This window comes from Danio rerio, chromosome 15, assembly GCF_049306965.1.
Source record: "Danio rerio strain Tuebingen ecotype United States chromosome 15, GRCz12tu, whole genome shotgun sequence".
Taxonomy (NCBI): domain Eukaryota; kingdom Metazoa; phylum Chordata; class Actinopteri; order Cypriniformes; family Danionidae; genus Danio; species Danio rerio.
The window spans coordinates 40,612,635-40,632,522 of record NC_133190.1 but is presented as its reverse complement, the minus strand read 5'-3'; the positions used below and the strand labels follow the sequence as shown (position 1 = coordinate 40,632,522).

General features: G+C 35.9%; 1 protein-coding gene across 5 annotated transcripts in view; it reads left to right on the top strand.

The window, feature by feature from the left end:
- The first annotated feature begins 2,888 nt into the window (after window positions 1-2,888).
- The window catches only part of si:dkey-238d18.5, a 30,769-nt gene continuing 13,769 nt past the window's right edge, over window positions 2,889-19,888 (top strand). Inside the window, exons 1-11 of one of the 5 annotated variants that reach the window (XM_009291880.5) lie at window positions 2,889-3,174; window positions 3,362-3,428; window positions 9,538-9,900; window positions 12,448-12,738; window positions 12,826-13,077; window positions 13,970-14,221; window positions 14,536-14,799; window positions 15,710-15,794; window positions 15,903-15,998; window positions 16,704-16,773; window positions 16,897-18,390. In XM_009291880.5, the coding sequence (XP_009290155.3) occupies window positions 3,362-3,428; window positions 9,538-9,900; window positions 12,448-12,738; window positions 12,826-13,077; window positions 13,970-14,221; window positions 14,536-14,799; window positions 15,710-15,794; window positions 15,903-15,998; window positions 16,704-16,773; window positions 16,897-16,962 (1,806 nt within the window). In that variant the 5' untranslated portion in view covers window positions 2,889-3,174 and the 3' untranslated portion in view covers window positions 16,963-18,390. Of the gene's footprint in view, window positions 3,175-3,361; window positions 3,429-9,537; window positions 9,901-12,447; window positions 12,739-12,825; window positions 13,078-13,969; window positions 14,222-14,535; window positions 14,800-15,709; window positions 15,795-15,902; window positions 15,999-16,700; window positions 16,774-16,896; window positions 18,391-19,888 lie in introns of those variants that run through there. The other 4 variants (XM_068213781.2, XM_073923966.1, XM_073923965.1 and 1 more) reach the window with 4 other exon arrangements.

Genomic DNA, 19,888 nt, shown 5'->3' with positions numbered 1-19,888 from the left:
ATCGATAGCTAGACGTTGACATATATGATGTCGACATGCATGACATCAACATACGTGACCTCGACATACTTGATGTTAACATATATGACATCGACACATGTGACGTAAACATACATGACGTTGACATACGTAAAAGTGATTCTCCTGCTGCAGATGCTCTGTTTGACTGTTTTCTCGCTAGTGAAGCGCTCAGTTTTTCACTTACAGAGTCTGGCATGTAAATAGCAAAAGTGCTATGTGGCGATGCAACTGACTCTTAAAAGGAATGGCATATAAGTATCTTGTTGGATTATTCTCAAAACACACCTAACTCATTAAAAGAATATGCACAACCCTGTTAGACCATGCGCAATAGCGCAGAGCAGATTTTTCTGTCGTTAAAATAGCAAAATTCTGACTCACCCTTAAGGCTTTTGCAACTTGCACTTTGGACTTTGCACCTAGATCATCAAACTGCCTGTTGTTTCAGCAGTCCAGATGTTTATTTAGGTTTATCAGCCCACACACAGAGGTGAGATCATCACTATGTCATCCTTTGTGGAAGTCAATATCTCCTAAAGCCACATCCTCCTCAAATGAAGTCATTGAGGTAACTTGGTGGTCACACCCAGGCCACTAGTGGTGCAAAACAAAAACAGATGACTTTCATGCTCTCTCAAAAGCATAACCTCATTTTTTGTCTCTATACACATTGTGGTAGTAGCTTCAATACTATTGCTCACACTGTACATCGACTCATCAAGGTTTTGAATGAAGTCTTTGTATTTGTAAAGACAAGGACGCAGAGACTTAGCACCAAAATAGTTGCTTTTATTTTACAACAGATGAGATAAACTACAATATGCTAAGATAAGTAAAAAAAAAAAAAAAGCCAGTAATGCCATTGCGTTTCTGCAGGTGCCATTGCAAGCTCCAGTTTTCCAAAAAACAAAATATAAAATAATAATTATAGTAAAACAATTGAGAATGGAAAATGCATGTAGACTAGTCCAGAATGACTGCAAATATGCTCAAATACAATAGCTCAAATCAAGCTGTTTTTGAAACCAGCGTTCGTCCATTTAAATAAACAATACTTGGTACTGGACACCAGATATAACTGGATGTAAGCATTCCAAACATGTCCTATATAGTAAACAGGGAGTGATTATGGAGTTTGTAATCTGCCTGAGGTGTACAGTATCTTGAATAAGAATATTATTTATTCATTCACTTTCTTTTTCTCATGCAAATTCCACACAGTGATGCCAACTGACCCCTAGAATTTGTTTTAATTTTGATATCTTTTAAAATTATTCGCAAATTTTATCCAGTAAAACATTTTTTTTTTTTTTTTTTTTACAAAAATTAAAAAATGTGAGACTTTTCTTTAAGCTATAGGCATGTTGTGTTGGGGTTTTATATTAAAGAAATAACAATTCCTTAATTCAGCTTTGTGCATAAACCTCATTTTATTGGAAAGTTTTTTATACACAAATGCAAATATACTCAATGTAAGCCTTTTTTTTTTTAATGAGAATTGGAACTGCATTTAAAAACCATCAAAGACTCTCACAACAAGAAAGCAATTAAAACGTATTTTAATATGCTTTATTTAATATTCTGCATTAATTTGTTTTATTTTTGTCATCTGCAGTCTTTTATTCATTTTTGTTTCTTTGTCTTTCTCATTGTCTTTCTTTTGCTTTACCTTTATTATATTTATTTTGAAATGGTTACATTTCTCTCGTTGCAAAAAAAGTAATATTTGTATTGCTTGTACTATACTTCTGTTACCATACTATCTGTATTGTATTTCTATTTGTTGCAATGGCCTGTTGTTATTGCAATGATATAAAAAAAGAAAAAAAGAAATGCCAACTGACCCAGCAGAGGTTTAAACCAGCGACCTTCTTGCTGTGAGGCGAGAGCGCTACCCACTGCGCCACCATAATATTATTTATAATAATAATAATTTGACCCCCTTATATTGGTCAACATTGTCAATATATTATCACACCCAGCAGGGATGCGGGAAAAGAAACAGCATCTACTGCATAATATTGACATATATAAGTGAAGTTTCATTCTAATGAAACTAATTTCGAGAGCAGCATGTGATATGATTGAGCCCTACTGGCCGCTCCATCTGTAATCAGTAATAATCCATTCACAGTGATTTTAGTTTACTATAAATGGATCATTTTCTCCCTACTGCTCTATCTTCGTTCTGGAAGAACTCCCTCCTCCACCCCATCTCCTCCTTTTCCTCCCTTTTCTAAAGGGGGAGCTCTCGAGACCTACCTGATCTCGGATCTCCTGATATCCTTATTGACCGGGCAGGAGCCCTGGGCTCAAAAATCTGAGCTCAGGGTTCTCTTCCAGGACAGCATGCCAAACCTGCTATAAATGCTAAGCATATCTAAGTGGGAACTCTTGAATTAAATATATGAATTTGGCACAGTAAGGCAAACCCCTGATAGTCAAGGTATGATTAGCTTACTGCATATACAGCACATTCAACGTTTAGCAGTAGCACTGTAAGTAGCTAAAGCAAGTAATGCAAGCACTTGTTTTACTTGACGTAAGTAAAATCAGTTGACAAAACATTTACTGTACCTGCAATTTGCTGGTATTTTCACCTAATTCTAACAATGTATGAGAATGTTATAATTTACAGCTATCAAATTCAGCTGCCTTGCATGTACATTATTACAGCATGTACTATACCCAGTGCTTATTTGTGAATTGCGAGGTCCCGGAACAGATTGGGGTAACGGATCCGGTTGAGCGTAGTGTACGAAAGTGAAAAGCAGGTGGTGAGGAGGGTGGGGGTCGGTAGTGTCACATACTAAAATGATAAGGGTTGGGGAGTCTCGGAAGAAAGTGGAAAGCAGTCAGGGGGTGATGTCACGCGTGTGAGGAGAGGGATCGGTAAAATGCCAGATCAGATTTCAGAGGCTCCAGATCCGGCTTGTTCCGGCACAAATAAAGCCCTGATTTTACTGCTTGTGAAAATACAAAGTTTGAGAAGAAAACAAAGCAGTGACAAAGTGCGCAGCCCATGTTTAAGAAGCATTTGAAATAGGAAGTGAAGTCTTTAAGGCAGATACAGAGGGGAAGGAAGCGCTCATATATTGAAAGCGCAAGAGTTCTTCAGATGAACTTGGGCACAGTTTGAGAACACAGCAATAAGTAAGTGACAATATTAACCATTTTTATCTACTCACTGACTATTTAAATCCTTTCATTTTTATTTTTTTTGCACTGTTTTCTCACACATACCGAATGAAATCAATTAGAAAAAAAAAATGTTTGATTATATTCAGTTATTGCAGTAGTATGCTGCAGCACTGTAAATGATGAATAAATGCATTTCCAGATGCTGAGCTTTGATGCAGAGATGCTTTACTGGAGGTGTTTATTGTCAGTCTGTCTCTGGCTCAGAGGTTAGTAAAACCAAACGACATAAATTGGTTGTCATGTATGGTAATAGCTTTTAACTTGTAAATAATCAAGGCTTTGTCATGTTTAAGTAAAGTAGAGTTTCACTCTATAACAATTTCCTTTCCTCTGTTCTTATGCAGTATTAAAAATAGAGTCAAATGAGTCATTTCTTAGACAAAAGTGATCTTCCAGATATATATGGACAATAAACTTTTAAAAATAGGAAGTTGCGTGTTCGAATTAGACTACAGTTATGCACAACAATAACTGCAAAAAGGCAAGATGAACTGCTTCATATATGATATGCTATCACTAGTAGGCTACATAGGTTATATAGTATATGTGAGACATGCAGTTGAACGTGAGATAGAACTCATTTCTAATAACTGATTTCTTTTATCTTTGACATGATGACAGTACATCATAGTTTACTAGATATTTTTAAAGACACTAGTATTCAGCTTAAAATGCCATTTACAGGCTTAGTTAGGTTAACCAGGCAAGTTAGGGTAATTAGGCAACTCATTGTATAAAAGTCGTTTGTTCTGTAGACTATCGAGCAAAGCTTATTGCTTAAGGGGTCTAATTAAAAACTGCTTTTATTTTAACGGAAATAAAACAAATAAGATTTTCTCCAAACACTATTTGAAAAAGAAAATTCACAGGGGGCTAATAATTTTTGACTTCATCTACATTATATATATATATATATATATATATATATATATATATATATATATATATATATATATATATATATATATATATATATATATATATACACTAAACGGCCACTTTATTAGGTACACCTTACAAGTACGGGGTTGGAACCCCTTTTGCCTTCAGAACTGCCTTAATCCTTCATAGCATAGATTCAGCAAGGCACTGTAAATATTCCTCAGAGTTTGGTCCATATTGACATGATAGCATCACGCAGTTGCTGCAGATTTGTTGGCTGCAAATTCATGATGCAAATCTCCCGTTTCACCACATCCCAAAGGTGCTCTATTGGATTCTGGAGTCTGATGACTGTGGAGGCCATTTGAGTACTGTGAACTCAATGTCATGTTCCAGTTACCAGTCTGAGATCATTTGAACTTAATGGCAGTAGCCATCAGAAGATGGGTACACTGTGGTCAGGGATGGATGTGGTCAGCAACAATACTCAAGTAGGCTGTGGCGTTGATATGATGCTCAATGGGTCCAAAGTTTACCAAGAAAATATCCCCCACACCATTACACCACCAACAACACCAGTCTGAATCATTGATACAAGGCAGGATGGATCCCTGCTTTAATGTTGTTGATGCCAAATTCTGACCCTATCACTCGAATGTCCAATTTTGGTGAGCCTGTGCATATGTAGCCTTAGTTTCCTGTTTTTAGCTGACAGGAGTGGCAGCCGGTGTGGTCTTTTGCTGCTTCAGTCCATCTGCCTCAAATTGAACATGTTGTGTGTTCAGAGATGCTCCTCTGCATACCTCGGTTGTAAGGAGTGGTTATATGAGTTACTGTTGCCTTTCTATTAGCTCAAACCAGTTTGGCCATTCTCCTCTGACGTCTAGCATCAATAAGGCATGTGCGCCCACAGAATTGCAGGTTACTTGATATTTTCTCTTTTTCAGACCATTCTCTGTAAACCCTAGAGATGGTTGTGCATGAAAATCCCAGTAGATGAGCAGTTTCTAAAATACTCAGCCCGGCCCGTCTGCCTAAATACATTGAGTAACAGAATACATTTGCGTTAACAAGCAGTTGATCCTAATAAAGTGGCTGGTGATATATATATGATTTTTTTATGCTTATTTCAAGTTATAAAAATGTGAAACTTTGTTAGGCCCCAAAAAAGTTGCACTAGAACCAGAGCTGTCACAAGAAATGTGTAATCACACTAGACCTAGCGCCTAGTCAGGACTTCACAGTGAATAAAGTGACAGCTGATTTTCAAAGGTGTAAAATTAAACTGTTTATCACAACGCTGTAGCTTATTATTCTGGTTAAAAAAAAAAAGGTTAAGCACTAGAATTTACAAGTAAAAATTTTTGTCTTTAAATCCCTTTCTTTCTTGTGGCTCTTGAGACAATAAATGTAGAAAAATACAAAAAGAAAATGTTAAATCAGATTTAAACTAAATTTTAGGAACAATTATATTCAGGGACTATTATTCTGTGCAAACTCACTGCAATACGTTGTTTAAGAGCACCAAGGGCTGTTTGGACATGATTAACGATTCAATTTGCTCATATACTACTACTACTACTACTACTACTACAAATTTTTGAGCAGATAATGTCAAACCAAGCAAGTAAATCAGACTTTAAGCTCTTACAGAGGTTTCTGTTATGTTGAAATGTGTAGGGTTATAGTATAGTGTGAGGTTTGGATGACAATTGGTTGAAAAAAAACAAAAACATTAAGATATACTGCATGATCCATAACTATAATTGTATAACAATGATAATGTCCCATTGATTATTACATTAACTTGTTTTCTTCAACCTTAACTACCAACTACACTATACATACTTAAACTACACACATAACATAAGACAGACAGAACAATATTGTGTAAAAAAAAGGTATTTAAGGTTGAAGAAAACAAGTTGTGCAACATGGTTTGTTGTACACTTACAAGTAAGCATTGTTTTTCTTATTGAGTCCTTGTAAATTGGAATTTCAAGTAAAGTGGCCGGTGCTTATAGAGAAAAGAATGTGTCTACAGGTGGTTTGTCAAGCCCACTCACCTGTGTGAGGGACACTTCAGAAATGCACAATGTTTTTTATAGAGATATGGAGTGATTGTAAGAAAGTGACTGGTGCAAAAGTGCAAACTGGTAAAAGTGTTGGTTAAAGTGTAAGATTAATGAAAGTGTGTGTTTTCTACAGGTGGTTTGTCAAGCCCACTCACCTGTGTGAGGCACACTTAGAATTGCATAATGATTTGAGGTATATTTACAGTATATAGGGTGATAAAAGTGTGTTAATGTACTAAAAGTAAAGTTGAACTAAGAGAAACCACTGATAATTTAGACGAGAGGTTTATTAGAGGAGGCGCAAAGGCAGCATGGCAGAACTTTAATATGATAATGGGATAAGTTCAGATTAAATATTTTTATGACAGGTTACATATAACTAATAGATTGGAAGTTTGGGACCAGGCTGATCATAGCACAATAATTAGTATTTAGGAACAACTTTTTGTTTCCATTATTTCTAAATTACAGCCAATAAAAGAAAGCTCCATGATATCTTGATATCTGCATATCAAAAGAATGTTTGGGCCAATTAGATGGGATGCAGCTCAGTCTATCCAGCTGTCCTTCAACAGATGTGTATGTTTCTAAATTATGGAAGAACATGACTGTTATTCTGTACTCTGTAACATCATGATAAGCAGATGAAGAATTTAAGACTTATGGCATCTTGATTATCTGTAATTGTATGGAGAGGATGCTAAAGCCAGGCTAACACTTTGCAGTTATGACAACGATTTAGTGACAAAGTCACAAGACAAATTTTAAAAATCCTTCAACATTCTACTGTAGATGATTTTCAAAATAGTCATGTCACAGATGTTTTCACACTGCATGACTATCAATAGGAAGAATCGCTGCCAACTTTGTCTCAGTCTTCCTTCATTTCAACCCTGCAGGCCACAAGACGTCAACATGACGTCATATTAACGGTGTACCCCAATGCCGTGGGGACATTAGATTTTGTTTGGAAATGAAAATCAGGCTGACATCAATGTCCAATGTCCAACCTAAAATTAGCCAAATATCAACGTCTAATCATGATACACCTTGACGTTGTGTAAATGTTACCACTATGACATCTATCAGACGTTGAAGTTCGGTCACTTTCCAACACAACCCAAAATCAACCAAATATCAACGTAATTTGACGTCCTTATTGGACATCAAAATATCGTTGTCCTTAGACGATGGTTAGACATTGAATTTGAATCACCAGATGTCATGACCTAAATCTAACCTATATTAACATCTTGATGTTGTGTGCCTGCTGGGATGGGCCCAAATAGACCTAAAAAGCCCTTTTAACTACTTCCCAACCTCCCGCTGGCCTGCAGATACCCATGCTAGTGGATGCTGCTCGCTCATTGGCTGTAGCTAATCGCTGATGTTATTTTTTAATCAGAACACATTTCACACAGCATGATTTTGAATCGCCGACAGCTCTAGATATTTAGCATGCCAAATATCAGACAGGTGTCTGCGACTCTCTCAGATCGCATCTTTGATAGTTCACACTGTGTGATTGTTAGTCACATGAACGAGCACCGATTTGCTTGTGAATTCAGCCATTTTTCTGTGATTTCTCAAAACCTGTTGGCGAGTCAACATCGGGGCTAAAATCATGTAGTCTGAACTTGCCACTAGGCTAAAATCTGGGGTATGTGATAGCTGTTTATACATGTTCACAGAGAGCCATTTAAAGGCCTTGTGATCAAATTCAACCTCTAATAAGAGTCTGAAGACTTTTATTCAGTGTGACAATTATGGTAACTCTCAGACCAACTGGAAAGCTAAATTTAATGACACAATTAGCATGACAACTTCAAACCTCATCAGAGAAAATGCTGGTACAAGTCATGTCAGAAACTTTGTTCTGGAAGAAAAAGGAGTGTTTGAATAACATGAAACTATTATGACAGGGATAAAAATAAAAAAAAGAAGCCTGGAGTAAGAAAACTCTGTAAATACACCTTTTAAACAAAGAATACATTGGGGAATTGCTTAAAATTCTGATAAATTTTATATGACTTCATTGACTTTCATTTAATTTTGACTGATGACTACAGAATACCAGTTAATTTACTATATGGTGCTTTTAAATGTACAAATTATTCCATTGCTAAGTTTATTTGATTCAAGTTGGCCTCATGCCCTTTTATCATAGATATTTACATTAGATGTCGCATGCGCTGTTGTTATGCATATTCACCTTTCTGATCTAAATGGTATATACAGTAACATTCGTAATATTCAATAACTTAGGGTGAACAGTATGCACATTGAGGCCCAGACACTGTATTGTTATCAGGCACCCTTATAAGGCTGTACTCACACTAGGTACAGTTGCCTCAAACCGGGCCAAAGCACGCTTGTCCCCCCTCCCGTCTCCCCCGACGGCCCGCACTTACACCACAAACGGGCTTCAGCATGCTTACGTCATCGCTGCTGGGCTGTTCAGTGAGAAGCGCTCTCACTCAGCAGCTCAGTGAAGATTTCTCTAGTTATATCATTTGTCGTTTAATATGCCGTCAAATATTTCGCCAAACAGTCCTTAGGGATGCGGGGACACGCAGTCAGATATTGTACCATACAGATCCGCCACTTTTGGCGCTCATAAACAATCATAAAGCTCTCGTGCTGCAGAAATGAGGAGGTTTGCTGAAGGCACGCAGCTGTCGTGAAGTGAGAAGTTTGCGTCTTTAATAAACGACGGCAGTTTGCGTTCACTGAACAGTAAGATTGATTAATAAATCCATATGAAACAGTCCCTTAAAAGTCACGTCTCGCTTTCAGTTTCGGGCTTTGGCGCGTAAAGCCCAAGTGAACCGCGCTCAGGCACACCTCCTCCAACCGGGTCAGGGCCGGCCAAGTGAACCGTGCTTGAGCCCGATTCAGCGCACTCACACTTCTCAAACGATCCGGAAAACAGGCCTGGTCACGGTACGGATGGCATAGTGTAAGTAGGCCCTAAGATACTTCAAAAACTAGCCATTACTTCACTAAGCCGACAATAATACAACTTTCTGGCACCGCATCATCTTGTTGTCTTGTTTCTTTTATATTGTTTGCTGATTTTATTCAACAACACTAGCATAAGCCTAGTATTTAGTGCAAGTTGGTGCTACTTTCAGTGACTTATTATCAATGTATTATCATCAATAACATGACTTTAGCTCAAAAGTTTATAACATCCAAAAACATAAAAAATAAATTATGAAATGTTATCTTTATGCTTTGCTTTCTTGGCAGATTCTTAAACTGATGACAAAATAAGTGCATCCCAGGCTTAAATGAACATTGGATAACTTTTTTAACAAGCCACTACTAGCAATAATAGAATCCCTTTTTTTTTCAGTGACCCCTACTAAAGCTGGTACATGGACTGCTAATCTGCCATCATCAGTGGTGGGTTTGTCTGGCTCATGTGTGGTGATTCCTTGTACGTTCAACTATCCAGCAGCTGGAAAAACATACACCAATTTTAAAGGAATCTGGTACAAAGTATACGACCAGTCAAAAGTATACCATCAAGATTTCTCAGAAATCAGTGACGAATTTAAAAATCGTGCCAGCCTTATCGGTGATTTCCGCCAAAAGAACTGTTCTTTAAAAATCAGCTCTCTGAGACAAACAGACAATGTGGAGCTCATGTTCCGGATTGAGATTGAAAATTTGGACAAGTACAGTTATGATAATAAAGTTTCTTTACAAGTGAAAGGTAAGAACATTTTGCTCAATAAAAAAAAAAATTGTAAATGTTATCCCTATCTTCAAAAGAGATTATTTAATTCTATGTATATTCTTGATAACATACTGTGAGGAACATATTAGTTTAAAGAACTTTCTCCCTACTGTATGGCCCTTTTGTGCAATGGAAGAATTCAAGTTAAACATTCTAACCATGGTGACACAATGACTAAGTGGTTAGCACTGTCGCCTCACAGCAAGAAGGTCACAGGTTCGAACCCTAGCTGGGTCACTTGGCATTCCTGTGTAAAGTTTGCATGTTCTCCCCATGTTGGCTTGGGTTTCCTCCGGGTGCACCGGTTTCCCCCACATTCCAAAGACATGCGCTATAGGTGAACTAAATTTGCTAAATTGTACGAAGTGTATGAGTGTGAATGCAAAAGTTTATGGGTGTTTCCCAGTGCTGGGTTGTGGCTGGAAGGGCATCCGCTGCTTAAAACCATAAAAACTTTAGAATTCACAAGATGTGTCACTCGTAGTTTTGAATGGGGAAAAGGTCAATATAGTATATAGTAATGTCAACTAGTACAGGAGCCAGTCATCGATCGCTATAGACTGACGTTTTATTTTGGGGAGAGGCTCTGACCAGGCGTGTACTTTTATCACAGTTTTTTGAGGTGAACGAACACACTGGATTCTTAGCGAATACTTGCTTCACAGACAGAAATATATCCAAAAAAGGTTGGATAGGTTCTCCAAAAAGTTTTCTGTTTATGTAATCTCTATGAAACAAACAAGAGATACAGTCCGTCACATAACTGCACATCACATAACTGCAACTACTCAAACTCCCAAAAACTTGTAAATAAAGAGTCGCTATCATTTATCATTTGCCAACAAGACCAAATTGTGGATTACTTCAGAAGACCAGCGCGATCAGAAGAAGCATTATCCAGAGGATAATAATGTGTAGAACGACCATATCTGGGGTTGGTGTCATGATCTCGTTCCTTTCGAGTGCGCATGCACATTTTCTCGGGCAACCTGAATAGATGTCGACTTGGTTTGATTCGGACGTTTAGAAATTAAACCTATGAGACAGTTGTTGTTTAATTCTATTGGTGATTCCAAATATGTAATGTAACCGTAAGCTTGGCAAATAATTCAGACAGAATACCAGAGCATACTGCCCGAGAGGCATTTCAAAGATGCCGCTGAGTGAAATGACTTGCCTTAAAGGGATTTTGGTAAAACATATGCTGGATAAGTTGGTGGATTATTACACCCTGATTAATAAAGGATCTAAGCCGAAGAAAAATGAATGAATGAATATTCTTGCCATGAATGCCAGTAAAGAACATTTTTTTTTCAAGATCTTTAAATAAATTGGAATTGTCCTTTAGTGTTATCCAAATGTTTATATGACTACGACCATTCGTTTCTCTAAAGCCGCCTTTCCACTGCACATGACATGTGGACACGACTGTCAAAATACGCCCCCCTGTGGCAGTCGCACAGAATATTTAGTTTTGTCGTGCACCTGATTCTCGCAGTGGTGTCCGAAATAAAGGAGTGCAAAAGCAAGGGCTTTTATTCTTTGTGCGTTCACCATGGTAAAATGAATGAATACTAGAAACTTAAAGACCGCTAATAATTTTGGAGGAAATGTGGAGACAAGATTAAAAATAATAATATTTTTTATTACTCATTTATGAATAGAGAGATTTTTTGATATAGACTTTTTTTCTGATTCCGAAAGTATTAAAAAAAATAATAAAAATCTCATCTTGTGCACACAGACCTGCTTAGACAACTCTGGAGTACATTACATCCGGACGGCCGATCACATACAGTCTAGTCGCAGGAGTTCAAATACTTTAATGTATCCGCAGCTCAAATCAATCCGAAATTTCCACATACAGAGATGATCGGAACTTTACACAGCGTCCGGACTACTCTCCATTGGAAACACATGACTTCCGATCTGTCGCCTGTTGTGTGCAGTGGAAAGGCGGCTTTAGGGACCGTTACACATTCATGAAATCTTTCCATTCTACAAAAGTCTTTAAAGTAAAAAAATGGTTCTTTAGAACACAAAACTGTTCTTCATACTAAGAACTAGAATGTTATTAAATTACTAAAAGACTCTTTGTTGAACAAAAAAAGGGTTCTTCTACAGCATCGCTGAAAAAAAAAAAAAAAAAAAACACTTTACAACCTTTGAGTCCATCCCCATTAAAGAGATAGTTCCCTCCAAAAAAACACTCTACTTACTCACTTACTTACACTCTATTTACTCACCTGGATTCAAAACTGATGAGTTTCTTTATTCTGTTGAACACAAAAGAAAGCTGAAAACACAGTAACTCAATAGTAGGAAAAACAAACTATAGAAGTCAGTAGTTTACGATTTCCAGCTTTATCTCAAAAGTCTTTTGTGTTCAATAAAAAAAAGTAAAAGGTGAGCAAATGATGATCGAGTTTTAAGTTTTTGGGTGAACTATCCCTGTAGTTTTGAAATAAAGTTGTATACGAATGTTAGGAAAACAGTATTGTGTCAAAAACCTGTCTTCACTAGAAATGCCGGAACAGCCTAGCGTATCTGTGGAAGAGGAACTGACATCAGGGAAACAGGTGAGCGCTACCTGTGCCGTGTCTCATTCCTGTCCATCAGATCTGCCTCAGGTCACCTGGAGCCACCAAGGCTCACCCTCCGGTCCTTCACCGCCACAAGATCACGGCCAATGGAAATTTACATCCTACAACCTGACCTTCACTCCTTCAAGAGAAGACCATAACACACGTCTCAACTGCACTGCAGACTTTAAAGGGAAAACAGTGACAGGCTACAAAACACTCAAAGTTAAATGTAAGTCTAAAGTTAGAACAAATAAGTCTATAATAAATGTATTAATCAGTTTCATTTTACTGAAATAATAACATTTATCTCATTTAGATCCTCCATGTAATGTAAAAGTAGTCACTGGCCCCCCAGTGAAGGAGAATGAGTCCATAACACTGACCTGCTCCAGTAACAGCAACCCTCCTGCAAACAGCTATGAGTGGTTCAGCTTAAACAAGACATTGTCAGCAAAGGGATCCTCTTATCAACTGGTGAAAGTCTCTCGGCATACTGAAGCCATTTCCTGTACAGCCATTAACACAGAGGGAAGAAACAGCTCTGATCCACATCAAATTAATGTTCTGTGTAAGTACAGCATATTATGGTTAATATTATGTTATGAAAGCAGTTTTTTGTTCTGAAATTAAAAAAAAGGTATCTGTGACTTATTTTATTAACCTTCTCATTATTGCATAATGTATCAGAACCAGGGCTTCACATTAACTTTTTCAACATTACTAGCCACTCGCCATTTTCACTAGCCACAATTTTGTTGTAAGGAAAATATATATTTACATGAATACATTTGACTATGCATACACTTTTTAGTCAACAAAACATTTCTTTAAACAAAATTGACATTTTAAAAATAATTATTGTCATCTCTCTAGAGCTATGGACAGTAGTATGTCCTGACTAAAGGTCCCAGATCACCATTGCAATGTACATAAATGAGAAGGTAATCTCCTATTAAAGCAATGCTATTGTAAAGGATGATAATTAAACCTTAAATTAAAAAAAATAACTATACGCTCTCCGAAATAAAGGTAGAGGAGCTGTCACTGGGGCAGTACCTTCTCAAAAGGCACATATCTGTACCAGAAGAGACCATATTGGTACCTCAATGGATTATTTTGGTATGGGTGGCTGGGTTGGGGGGATTGGGGTTAAATGTTTACAAAGGGTTTAAAAGAAGAAAAAAAAGCAGAAATTTTACATTTGTATAATGCTTGTATAATACAGTTTACAAAAAAAAGTATTATTTGGGGGTACAATCTGCAAATAAACCATAATACAGAGAAATATCTAAGCAGTGAAGAATGAAACTCAAAATCCCAAGAGTGTGATTTATAAATGGCAAACACTTTTCATGTATAGGTATGGTTGTTGGCCTGACAGAGAACTTTTTTTTTATACAGAGAATACAATTTTTATTATATCATAAGAGCACTGTTGACGTAAAAATTGTCTCATTTAGATCCTCCATGTAATGTAAAAGTAGTCACTGGACCCCCAGTGAAGGAGAATGAGTCTTTAACACTGAACTGCTCCAGCGACAGCAACCCTCCTGCAACCAGCTATGAGTGGTTCAGCTTAAACAAGTCATTGTCAGCAAAAGGATCCTCTTATCAACTGATGAATGTATCTCGGCATACTGATGCCATTTCCTGTACAGCCATTAACACAGAGGGAAGAAACAGCTCTGATCCAAAGAAACTCAATATATTATGTAAGTATGTATAAAATGGATCCATCCAACAAAGTTTAAAACACTAGTGAAAGATCATGGAAATGTTATGATTTATGATATCTGCCTGCCTGCCTGCCTTGCCTATCTATCTATCTATCTATCTATCTATCTATCTATCTATCTATCTATCTATCTATCTATCTATCTATCTATCTATCTATCTATCTATCTATCTATCTATCTATCTATCTATCTATCTATCTATCTATCTATCTATCTATCTATCTATCTATCTATCTATCTATCTATCTATCTATCTATCTATCTATCTATCTATCTATCTATCTATCCAGATCCTCCTGATATTAAAAATGAATCATCTTGCCAGTCTGCGAGCTCTACAGTCTGTGTCTGTATTGTGGACTCCAACCCTCCCAGTGAAGTCAAGTGGTTCAGTCCAGATTCATCGAAAACCTTCCTCAGCTCCAGAACGGAAATAAAACAGTCTGTCAGCTTCTTCACTCTGGAAGTTTGGCTGGGTTTCCCTGATACTGTTCAGTGTTTCGCCAGTAACAGCGTGGGAAGCTCTTCCATAACTCTAAAAGCTCCTCAAAATGGTGAAACTTCATATCTTTGATTTTACAACACTATGAATCAATGCAAACCCTCTTTAGGTGTTGACGTCCCATTAAATTCAAAATGAAAGCTTTTGGGTGTTTGTATCAATATGTTAGTCGAACGGTTATCTGTGAGTGCGTTCCAAAACAATGACTTACATATCTTTGGAAGCTCCTTAAAACTTCACCCCCAGGCTTTTTACAACACCATGGGACAGATACAAGCCAATGCAAACCTCTTGTTAGGATTTAAACTCCCTCTGAAACAAATTACAAATTTGTAGAGTAATCGATTTGCCAGCGTGCTTCAAGCATTCAAAACCGGTAGTTTCTCACTGCCACCAATATTGATTGGTGATTTTTTTTTACCTAAATACCTAAATACTTGCATATTCAAAGGCAAGTGAAGTATTTTGAACCCCTTGCAGAATCAATCATTTCAGCAAAATAAGAGGAATTGTACAAAATGCATGTTAGTTTATATTTTTATAAATAAGTATTTTTACACACTATTCACAAATCATAAACTGGAATCAATGTGAATTTGTTTTTTAAAACTGCATGTGGTTACTAGATTTTCTGCGACTATTATTTTGCTTTATTATGATCTTCACAGACTCAAAGTGGTGTTTCAAATGTTTACTTGGCACTGTAGAAGAAAATATTCAATGGTGTTTTATTAGTCAAGTTTTATGCAGTGCAGGGAGAAACCCAAAAAGTGGTGATGCTGAAATATGCAGTGCACATGTACATTTCAATGTATTTCTAAACTCCCTATCTAATGAAGCCTTAGCCCTAGACCCAATGTTTAAGTATTATCAAGGTTTAAAATACAGTATATGTATAATTGTCTTTTGCTTAAACATTATTTCTATGTAAACAAAACAATGTGTGTTTTCTCATTTCATAGGCATGGTACTACATATTGCGGTTGCATCAGCTGTTGTAGTTCTAGTTGTAGTTGGCATTTTAGTGTACACTGTGAGAAGATGCTGGTAAGGATCACTTCTTTAAGCCTTACAAATTAACAGATTTTCTTCAATCGGTCACTCTTATTCCATCTGTTTTGTTCCTCCTTTCTTCCATTCCTCTTTTTCTTACAGTGGGAAGAGAGCAGTACGACAACCTGCAATGCATTTGAGGGATACAGAAAGTGAAATGAATACCACAAACAAGTTTGATGTTGAAACCTCTAAAAAGTATTTGTATATTTTGGTCACATTTGTTTTCCTAAAAAAAAAAAAAAAACGTTTTCTACTTAAATTTATCTTAAAATGTAATTTCTTCCTGTGATCCAAAGCTGAATTTCCATCATCATTACTCTAATTTTCTGTGAAAATCTTTAACATGGTAGATCAAATTTCAGATCACAAAATCTGTTTTTGATTTATCTACCCGAGAGCATTTTTATCATTATTAACATTGAAATTTGAAATGTGTTGCTACTAAAAACATTTTTGGAAACTGTGACACATTCTCAAAACTTTGAGTAAGAAATTTATAAATACATTTAAATTGTTACAAACCATTTCTATTTCAAATTAACTGTATTCTCTAGTACTTTCTATTTATCTAAAAAATCTTAAAATAATACTAATAATAATAATTTAATATAATACTAATTATATTAATAATATGAAGTGCTTTCTTTAACATTAAACAATGTTAGAAAGAAGCATCATGTAACATTGAAGATGTAATACTAAAGGCTCAGCTTTTTGTCACAGGAATAAAACATTGAAAATAAAAGATCTTTAAACTGTATTCAATTCTTTTTACTGTCTTTGTGCAGTCTTAATGCATACATCCTTAATGATTCAGTAGTGAATAATGATTGTTACCTAACAATACAGTATATTAAAATCCTTACAAATTATTTTTATCTGACATTTTATGCAAAGCAGTAAAGAAGAGAAATGTTGTGATGAAGATGTTTATACAAACAGCCCAGACAATGTTTACAGTAACTGGGGGGTAAGTACAACTTTGTATAAAGTGAAAGAAAAAAAAATCATTAACTTTCATAACAGTGAAGAAGATTATTTAATGAACTGACTCCATGTTTGTTTTGATGTCTGTAATGTTTGCCTCTTTTAGTGTGAAGACAACCCTCCATCATCTGACAACACCTTGGAAGATGAAACAATTTATGCCAACACATGAAGAGGACACACTCAGCATCATCCTCTTATCACAAAAAGATCACAATTGTTCATATGACTATGCTCTGAAAATGTTCAAGCCAAAAATGTCTTAAAGCCAAAATCTGTACTGCTTGGAAAGTCTTTGATCTTCAAACTTTGTTAAAATATCAGATTTATATGTTTTATCATAAAAAATCACGAGTTATGCTTTTACATTTAAATATTGTAATGCAAGACCAACTATGAGCAATAGAGTGTATTTTACACTATTTATTATCTCTTGTTAATGTTAGCTAAAACTATATCTTCTTTTTCGTAAATTCACAGTGCAGTAACTAAATATAACTTGATTTAGGCAAAGCAATAAATGTACAAATATTGTTCATTCATGTTGACTAATAGTTATCTCATGTTAACAAATGAAATCTAACAAATGTCAAGTGTATATAAATATATAAACGCCTGAATTATTAGCCCTATTTTTCTTCCAATTTCTGTTTAACGGAGAGAAGATTCTTTGAACACATTTCTAATCATAACAGCTTTAATAACTCATCTCTAATAACTAATTTTTATATAAATATAAATAATTTTTGACTGGATATTTTTCAAGACACTTCTATACAGCTTAAAGTGACATTTAAAGGCTTAACCAGATTAATTAAGTTACAGTAACTAGCGTGTTAGGGTAATTAGGCAAGTTATTGTATAATGACGGTTTGTTCTGTAGACTATCAAAAAAATATAGAGCTTAAACAGGCTAATGATTTTGACCATAAAACGATAAAATGATTTTGACCATTTTTTTTAAATTAAAAACTGCTTTTAGTCTAGATGAAATAAAACAAATCAGACTTTCTCCAGAAGAAAAAAAAAAACATTACTAGACATACTGTGAAAATTTCCTTGCTCTGCTAAACATCATTTAGAAAATATTTTTTAAAAATAATAATAATTCAAAGGGGGCTAATAATTCTGACTTCAACTATTTATACATACATAATGTATGTATGGTATCAATGCAAAAAATAGTATTACAGTATTAAAATGTAATTCTCTTTGGAAGGTCTTTGAACTAAAATAGCAAAACTACCACATGATTATCTTAACTAATGTGTAATCTAACTAACATTCACATGATCAATCATTTCTTCAATTTATTAGTAGGCTTTGAGCAAAAAAAAAAAGAAACTTACAAAAAAAATTACTTAATTTATTGCAAATGCACTGAAAAGTCTATCTGCTTTTAAAGTCAGAAGTCTTAATATTGTTAATATTTTTTTTCCAATAAAACTAATTGTATGAAAACTAAAAGTTGATAAAGACTCCTCTCTTGAGTGTCAGACTGACTGTTGAGTTTATGGCCATGGCTTTCTTGAAGTAAATGCACAACTGTGATCAAATTGAGGTAATGTTTATCTACAATAAATGAAACAAATACATAAGTAACTAAGTATGCGACTGATGACTTTCACACAAGTGTTCGATGCATAGGTGTCACCTACCATTACCAGCAGGGCCGTGCACAGAGGGGTGGCCCGGTGTCCCGAATTTTCTTGAAAAAGAATGTTGGGTCATCTGTTACTGACCTCAAGCTGAAACATTCTTAAGTTCTGCAGTAGCACAATAATCTAAAAAACACCAGTAAGTTCACTTTTAAATGGCGGAAGAAAAACAAATGAAGACTTTGGAGTGGCCAAGTCAAAGTCCTGAGCTGAATCCAATTAAGAGGCTGTGGCATGTTAAAAGGTCAATTCATGCTTAAAACCCCTCAAATAGGGCTCGAAATTGCAACAGTTTTGGTCGCATATGCACCTGAATGTTTGTCTATGCAACCTCAAAATACATTTTGGAGCATTTGAGCGGGTGCATAAAATTGCTGCCATGTCACCAGTTTTCACTGCTAAATATTTCACGCAGACCTTCACACAGTATGCGCTCAGGAGTAGTTTAAAACAGTTGACATCTCAACTTGCTGCAGTAAACAACGTCAGCAATGCTTGCCCCGCCTTCAAGCCCTTCTGACTGGCCCACTGCTCTAGAACTGAATGGGAATGGATTGGTTTATATCAGCTGTCAATCCCTCAGTTAACGCCTTTTGCCTTCAGATGACAGGGAGGGAGCTACAACTGTGAAAATGTAAAGCGCTGAAGATGAAAACAACAGTGACAGATTTTGCTTCAGAAACCGCCTAAAGTTACAAATAATGGCCCTTCTGATTAGTGATCATGTGGTGAATGTTAATCCACCATTTACACTTTTCGAAGAGTGGATGAAAGACTTCCATTTGGTTAAAGTCTGCTATGAAAATGACTAAAGCATTCACCATAAACCCAGTGTAACAGTGTTTGTCACATCCACACAATATTTAAGTCTGAGAGGTTCAGTTTAATCCTTTATTTAATTGTCAGGATGCTGTCAGCGCAAAAGAGCATGCATTCACTGAGATTAAACTCAGCTCATGAAAAGATCTCTATTGTTATTTAGATGATGTATGCAAATAATAAGTTATATGTCAATAGCATCTGTGCAATATCAGACACTACCTGTAAGAACATTATCATAAACATTATTACATTATTATGAGAGAGTTATTATCGTTAACCAAGTTTAAATTCATGTGAAGCAGTGCATGCAGGGCTGGTAAGCGCATGCATATATAATTTGTTTGCTTGTTAGTTTTGATGAATGTTGATTTCAAATGCAATGAATCCGTTAGGGGCTATTATAAAACTTGTAGTAACAGTGCTCATAATTGGTGGGTGCGACTAAATTTTGTCTGGTGCTCCTAAATTTTAACGCTTAAATGCTTCATTTTGAGCCCCGATCAAATGTGGCTGAATTACAAAAATTCTTCAAAGATGGGTGGGCCAAAATTCCTCCACAGCGCTGTAACAGACTCACTGCAAGTTATGGAAATCTCTTAATTGCATTTAATTAGGGGA